The following is a 6,962-nucleotide window of genomic DNA, read 5'->3' as shown; positions in this document are numbered from 1 at the left end:
CTTCTGCTGGCTCTTTCCCTCCTCAGTTCCTCCTGCTGGCTGGGTCCCTGCTCTCAGGGGGAGATACTCGGTGATGTGTGGCCAGTATTTAACAACTGGCCCTGGGAGAAAGGGGCCCATGATCGGTAGCTTTGCTGATTCTCATAGTGTAAATGCCCCCACTGTGGCCGATATCAAGCTATTGCCGTGACATCACTGCATGCAGAGCTGGGAAGAGAGGTGCAGGGGCACCGTCACGTGGTAGTCCCACCATGCAGATACATGGACGGAAAGAACCTCCAGAGCACAGATGAGAGCAAAATGGAGTAACATAGACAGGAGCAATATTGTTTGAGTACTTTTTACCTTTGTTTTTACTGTATAGTTTATATAATCTAATTTTTTGAAAATGGTACAGTTTGCAAAATTCCTGAAATCAGATTTCTTTCTTTTATTTATTTTTTTAAATTGAAGTATAATTGCTGTACAGTATTATACAAGTTTCAGGTATACAGTAGAGTGATTCACAATTTGTAAAGGTTATACTCCATTTATAGTTATTATAAAATATTGGCTATATTCCCCGTGTTGTACAGTATATCCTTGTAGCTTATTTTATACCCAGTAGTTTGGACCTCTTAATCCCCTACGCTTATATTGCCCCTCCCCCTTCCCTCTGCCTGCCAACTCACAGATAGAGAAAATAATCAGATTTCTTGAGCTGGTGTGAGCCATCTCTAGTAAACTGCTGGAACTATCTGATGAATGTGTCTCTCGAGGCCTAAGAGTTAGAGTTTGGAACTGTGGAGAGAGTGATACTTAACCCAAAGGAACATATTTCCAAAGGGAAACATCTAAGCTGCAAGGGGAGAGGGGTGTAGGGAGTTCTACCCAAATCCAGCTCCCCACTCTAAGCAGCTCAGCACCACCCAGTAGAAATAAACTGTGAGCCACATATATAATTAAAAATTTTCTTTTAAATAAGTACAAAGAAACTGGTAAAATTCATTCTCATCATGTATTTTATATAGCCCATTGTATCTGAAATATGGCTATTTCAACATCTAATCAATATAAAAAATTATTAATGAGATAGTTTACATACTTCTTTCATATAAGCCTTCAGAATCCAGTGTCTCAATTCAGGAGAGTCACACATAAGAGCCACATGTGGCCAGAGGCCTCTGTATCGGACAGTGCAGTGCTCAAGGACGAAGGAGAAATGGAAGAGGCTGGGGTTATAGACACGTGGCTCATTCCCTTTCTTCCTTTTGGTCCTGCTGCCCAAGGCTTGTGCCTTTCCTCGACTTTGTGGCTGTGATGCCCTGGGAGTCACTAACCCAGCACCCAGGCAGGGTGGGGATGGTCTGGAAATGGCCACATTTTCCAAAGTGTGAGGTTGAGCTGAGCCTGCAGGAAGAGAGTGGCCTGAGTCCCTCCATGACTTAGAGCCAAGACCAAGGTAGGGCACCTAGTTCTGGGACCTCTTCTGTCACCCCGTTGGAGGAGCTGAGGTGCGCGGTCTCCTATCGCTGCCTCTGCAAATCTACCCCTCTGGTTTTGTTGGGCGGCGGTGTTGTATAAAGAGCACTGGACTAGGAGTCAAAAATTCTGGTTTGTCTTAGCTTCGCCACTTGCCGGTGCTGTGATGTTGGCTGAGCCACCTGACTTTTTTTTTTTTTGGTCGTGCCGTGTGGCTCGCGGGATCATAGTTCCCTGACCAGGGATTGAACCTGGGCCCCCTGCAGTGGAAGCGCACAGTCTTAACCACTGGACCGCCAGGGAGGTCCCACACCTGACATTTTTAAGCCTCAGTTTCCTCATCTGCAAAATGGGCATGAGAATGCTGTCCCTGGGCTGCCCCTGTCTCAGTTTCTCTGATAAGCAGACCAAGCCCTTGGCTTTAGAAGCCCTGGTGCTGCGTGGATGCAGGTGGCAGGGCTGGCCCTCACCATGAGTGTGTGCATTCCTCAGTCCTGCTCTCCCCTGTCTGTCCCCAGCTGAGTCAGAGTGACATGCTGCGGGTGGAGCCGTCCCTGCTGCAGTACCCTGACTGGAGGGGACATCTGTTGTAAGTAGCACCTGTAGGCCAGTGGTTCTCAACCCCAGGGCGGTTTCCTTCCCCAGGAGACATGTGACAATGTCTGGAGACATTTTTGATTGTCATAACTGGGAGGGGGTTGCTCCTGGCTTTTCTTGGGTAGAGGCAAGGGAAGCTGCTAAACCTCCTACAGTGCCCAGCACAGGCCCCTCCACAGGAAAGAACGATCTGGCCCGAAACATCAATAGTGGCGGGTTGAGAAGACCTGCCCTAGGCTGAGGGCCTAGTCCTGGAGAGCTGGCAGTCATGGGGTCTCCTGGAGCATCTGCAGGGAACTAGTGCCTCCTGCCCATCCCACCCCTGCTCAGCGGCTCCCTGGCTTGGTTTCTCTTGAGTCTGAGGAGTGGAGAGGGCCTTCAGGCCAGGAGCCTTGTCTCCAATTTCTCAGTAGCTTGAGAGGAGCCAGAATCAGCTTAGGAGGAGATGGTTGGGGCCTTCTGCTGGTAAGATGGGAAATAGTAAGTAAAACTAATAAGAGTTTATATTTATTGAGCACTTGCTAGGGCCCAGATGCTGTCCTAAGGATTTAGTGCTGGAGCTGGACTTGATTCCAAGAGTAATTCCAAGCATGTGCTCCTATAATAATTAGGATGGTGACCCTAGAGTCTGACCACTGGGCTTGAGTGTGGACTCTCCCACTTACCAGCATGTAACCTAATTCCTTCAAGCCTCAGTTTTTTTGTCTATAAAATGGGAATAATAATAATAGTAGTTGTGTCATAGGGGTTTTATGAAGAGTAAAAGGAATATTCTTTAAATAACACCTGCATAAGGTAAATGCTTGTAAATATTAGCAATAACTATGATAATAGTTATTGTTATAATAATAATAATTATATTATCCTACATTATATTATATATTTTATTATATTAATGTGCTATTATTACTATTACTATTAGCTAGATCTGTATAGAGAGTGTTACTTTTTGATATTCCTGCAGTCTGCTGATTAGGTGGGGGCAGGTGTCCTACAACTACTGGAATGCAAGTTTCCACGCATGCGGGTAGTGTTGGGACCGAGGAGGGAGGTGGATACCAAGGAGTGGAGACAAATACTGATCATATTCCCATCGTGGGAAGCAGAGAAGGGTAATGGCAGCTGCCTGAAGATTCACCAGAGGAGCTTTGGGATGGACTTGGGGTCGGAGCCCCTCTGACAAGCACTGCCCTCTGTCTGTCTGATCTCCAGCCTCCGGGAGGAAGTGGCCAGGTTCCTGTCTTTCTACTGCAGGAGCCCTGCACCCCTTAAACCAGAGAATGTGAGTAGCCCCCTCCCCTGCTCCTTCCTGATCTTCTGCCCCCTCCCCAACTTTTGGCTGGCCAGGGGTAAGGTAGGGTCACTTAGTTTTGATTTGGAATTAGGAAGACCCCCTCCCTTCTTTCCCCTCATCCTAGATATTTAGAGTTTGGGTATAATTTCTGCCCCGCTTTGTTCTGTGGCCCCTCTTTGCCTCCACACCTTCGAGCAGGACTCTCTGAGTGACCAGCTCCCTCTTCCTTGCTCCGTTGATCTAGAACAGGGTCCCCACGAATAAGCCGCACAAATGGACTTGGCTGTTAGTCAGGAGGGGCCTGCGGGTTTGACCTGGCCCTCCCTCTGTGACCTGGCCCTCCCTCTGTGCCCTCCTGGGTTAGAGGCTGCAGGCCCTTGCACCCTCCTGGGACAGATTCATCTTTGTCCCATGGATGTGTCACCCTCAGGTGGTGGTTCTGAATGGCTGTGCCTCTCTCTTCTCCGCTCTGGCCACGGTACTGTGTGAGGTGGGGGGTAAGTAGACTGCAGCCCATTCAGTACTGGGGGCTGCCCTGTGCCTGCAGTGTCCCTGGCTGCCTGTCCTCGAGGCCTGCATCAGGGTGGTTTTGCCATAATAGACTGTTAGACCACAGGGGGCTTAACTAAGTGGCCTGACAAGACACCAGGGGTTGGCAGTTCCAGGGGAAGTCAAGGTGATGCCAGGGTTCTGGGCCATTTCTCTGTGACGACCTCACGTGACAGCATGTCCTAAAGCAGGAAGAGAGGGAGGCTGTGCTGTGCCTGTCTCTTTTTTACTGGGAGGGAGGAAATGGGGCTACTCTTTCCTGGAAGAGTCCCCGCAGGGCTCCCCTTGCATCTTTCTGGCCAGGACGGACTCACAAACCCATTCCCAAAGCAGTCCCTGGCGAAGGGGAAGAGAACCCTGGTTGGCTTAAACCAAACTTGCTTCATCCCCCAGGGCTGGGGGAAGGTGCACCTTCCTTGGACTTATTGCTGGTCATAGCTGAAAAGTCTGGTGCTCTCTTAGCAAGGAAGAAAATTGGAATGGCTGTTGAGTATCTAGCCAGCAGTGCTTGCTGCAGGAGCCATGGTCAAATCAAGGACATATTGACCATAGTCATGGTCAGGGGCTGTTGGTTGCCAGGAACAGAGACCCACTCATATTAGCTTAATTAATAATCATAATTTAGTAACATTTATTGACCACATACTACGTTTCAGGCGCTGGCCTAAGGCTAGGCATAGTCTGTCATTTAATCCTCACGCTAACCCCGATGAGGTAGGTTCTGTGCTTATTCCCATTTAACAGATGAGGAGATTAAGGCCCAGGGGGTTAAGTTACTTGTTAAAATAACACAGAGAGACGTAATAACCAAGTTTTGAACCCTGAAAGGAAGGTTCATCACAAGGATGTAATAGGCAATTTCCTACCCGTTCTAGAGCCGTCAAGACTAGAATCAGCGTCACTCTCTGTCCCTCACTGGGCTGTGCAGTCCCCTCCCCCGCTCTTCGTCGCCCGCTTCTTATGCAGGCCTCTCTCTGGACCTTGCTCAGCTCTGTTTGGCCCAGGTTGTTGGCTCAGCTCTGATTCCACATGACCTTCACATTCAAGTGCATGTTCTCATCTCACAAGGATCTGTGCTTCTTGGAGCAAAGTCCTGAGACAGAGAGAACGTGATGGGTGTCTGGCCAGCCAGTGCATTGGCTCCTGGGGTCATTTGTCTACCTCTGGCCCAATCCCTGTGGCCGGGGGAGGGAACATGTGGGGCAAAGTCTGCCCCTTCCAGAGATGCGAGGCGGGGGTGGGGTTGTGCTGAAGGGAAAGCTGGGAAGGGGGCAGCTTGACTGATGCTCCCTCTTCAGAGCTGGAGGAGCACCTTTACCTCTGCCTTAGAGCGGACATTGGGCGTCATCTCATCAACCCCTGTGTCCACAGCCGGAGTCTTCTGCATGACACCCCCTCCCCACCGAGCGGTGTCAGCCTTTGGCTTCAGCGCCCCCAGCGGGGGAGCATTCACTCCTCCAGAAGCAGCACATTCTGTCTCTGGGCAGTTCTGTGTCTTGTCAAGTTTTCCCATTTGTCACACCCAGATCATCACCCTGCAGCTTCGACTCCTGTTCCAAGTCTGTGCTTGCAGTAACCCAGCATGTCGTGTGCTTCCGAGGGATCTAAGCTTCAGTTTCCTCATCAGTAAAGTGAGGATAAGAATAGGACTTACTCCACAGAGTGATTGTGAGGATCAAACGAGATTAAAAAATAAATATTTAGCACAGATCCCCGTACATATTAAGTGCCCGATAAATGGTAGCTACTAATTTTTAGAAAAGGGACTGATCTCAGTGGATCCCAGCTTTAGAAAGAGTTTTGGGAATTGAGACAGGGAGCGTGTTCCCCAGATGTTCCCCAAGCACACTGAAGGCTTGGAGAGGCGTGGGGTCAGTGGACGGGGGTCTGGGTGTTCCGGCCAGAGGGTGACAGGCCCTGGGCCACTCCTGCCCCCAGAGGCTTTCCTGATCCCTGCCCCTTACTACGGAGCCATCACGCAGCATGTGTATCTCTATGGCAACGTCCGACTGGTCTGTGTCTATCTGGAGAGTGAGGTAAGAGTTCCTGGGACCCCAGGTTGGACCTGAGCCTTCCTGTAGGCCGAGACGTTCCTCTGTCTGAATTTAAGGGTAGAAATGAGAGGAAGTCCATGCCGATGCCTCTGGGGTTATGGCTGAAAGGAGAGTGGAGCCTTTTGTTGGCCATGGCTGCCCTTGCCTGGGTGCCCTGGGGACGCCCGATCTTCCACCTCTGAGATCCCTGGGGTCGATGCAAAAGCCAAGGGCAGCCCAGGGAGACCACACCGGAATGGTGGGGTGAGAATGGGGCAGAGCAGACCTTAACGTGGAAGCCCACGGACCCCGATCAGTGGACCTCAGGGGGCTCTTCCCCAAACCTAAGAGCCGTGAGGGTGTCCCTGATGTGATGGGGTGGGTGGCAGTGAGAGGGGAGTGACCCCCCTGTGTTTTTCTGAGATTGTTCTAAGAGGAGGCTGGAGATGACAGGTAGTACAGGCCCCAGAGTCCCAGTCTGGGGGGGAGGGTCACTTAATTTGGCTGGTGGCTTTTGTGGATCTTCTTCCAGGTCACTGGGCTGGAGACACGCCCCTTCCAGCTCACAGTGGAGAAGCTCGAGATGGCGCTGGCAGGAGCTAATTCTGAGGTCTGGGGATCAAATTAAACCCAAGACTGGAAGGGGGAGGGGCCTGAGCAGGGCATGGGCCCCCTTCCTGTAGCTGATCTCCTGGGAGTAGTGGTGGCACTCCGTGATGGGGACGGGAGGTAGTAGGTGGTAGCATGGAACGGTTCTGGGGGTCAAGCGGGAGCCTGCCCATGGAGGGCTTCCTGCTAGAGAAAGACTCTGAGACTCTCAGTGTACAGAGAATCAACTAGAGAGCTTGATTAAAAATACTACCCCCCCGCCCGGGCTTCCCTGGTGACGCAGTGGTTGAGAGTCCGCCTGCCGATGCAGGGGGCGCGGGGTCATGCCCCGGTCTGGGAGGATCCCACATGCCGCGGAGCGGCTGGGACCGTGAGCCATGGCCGCTGAACTTGCGCATCCGGAGCCTGTGCTCCACAAC

The 6,962-nt window shown here is 51.1% G+C and overlaps 1 protein-coding gene across 1 annotated transcript in view; it reads left to right on the top strand.

The window, feature by feature from the left end:
- ACCS (1-aminocyclopropane-1-carboxylate synthase homolog (inactive)) overlaps positions 1–6,962 on the top strand; it is a 15,015-nt gene that overhangs the window by 2,213 nt on the left and 5,840 nt on the right. Inside the window, exons 3-7 of the mRNA XM_007455831.1 lie at positions 1,980–2,050; positions 3,271–3,340; positions 3,783–3,849; positions 5,840–5,937; positions 6,467–6,544. Coding sequence (XP_007455893.1) covers positions 1,980–2,050; positions 3,271–3,340; positions 3,783–3,849; positions 5,840–5,937; positions 6,467–6,544 — 384 coding nt within the window. The remainder of the gene's footprint in view (positions 1–1,979; positions 2,051–3,270; positions 3,341–3,782; positions 3,850–5,839; positions 5,938–6,466; positions 6,545–6,962) is intronic.

The sequence above is a fragment of the Lipotes vexillifer genome, unplaced genomic scaffold (genome assembly GCF_000442215.2).
Source record: "Lipotes vexillifer unplaced genomic scaffold, Lipotes_vexillifer_v1.1 scaffold977, whole genome shotgun sequence".
In the NCBI taxonomy this organism is placed as follows: domain Eukaryota; kingdom Metazoa; phylum Chordata; class Mammalia; order Artiodactyla; family Lipotidae; genus Lipotes; species Lipotes vexillifer.
Note: the sequence above shows the minus strand (reverse complement) of the source record. Positions and strands in the feature narration are given on the sequence as shown.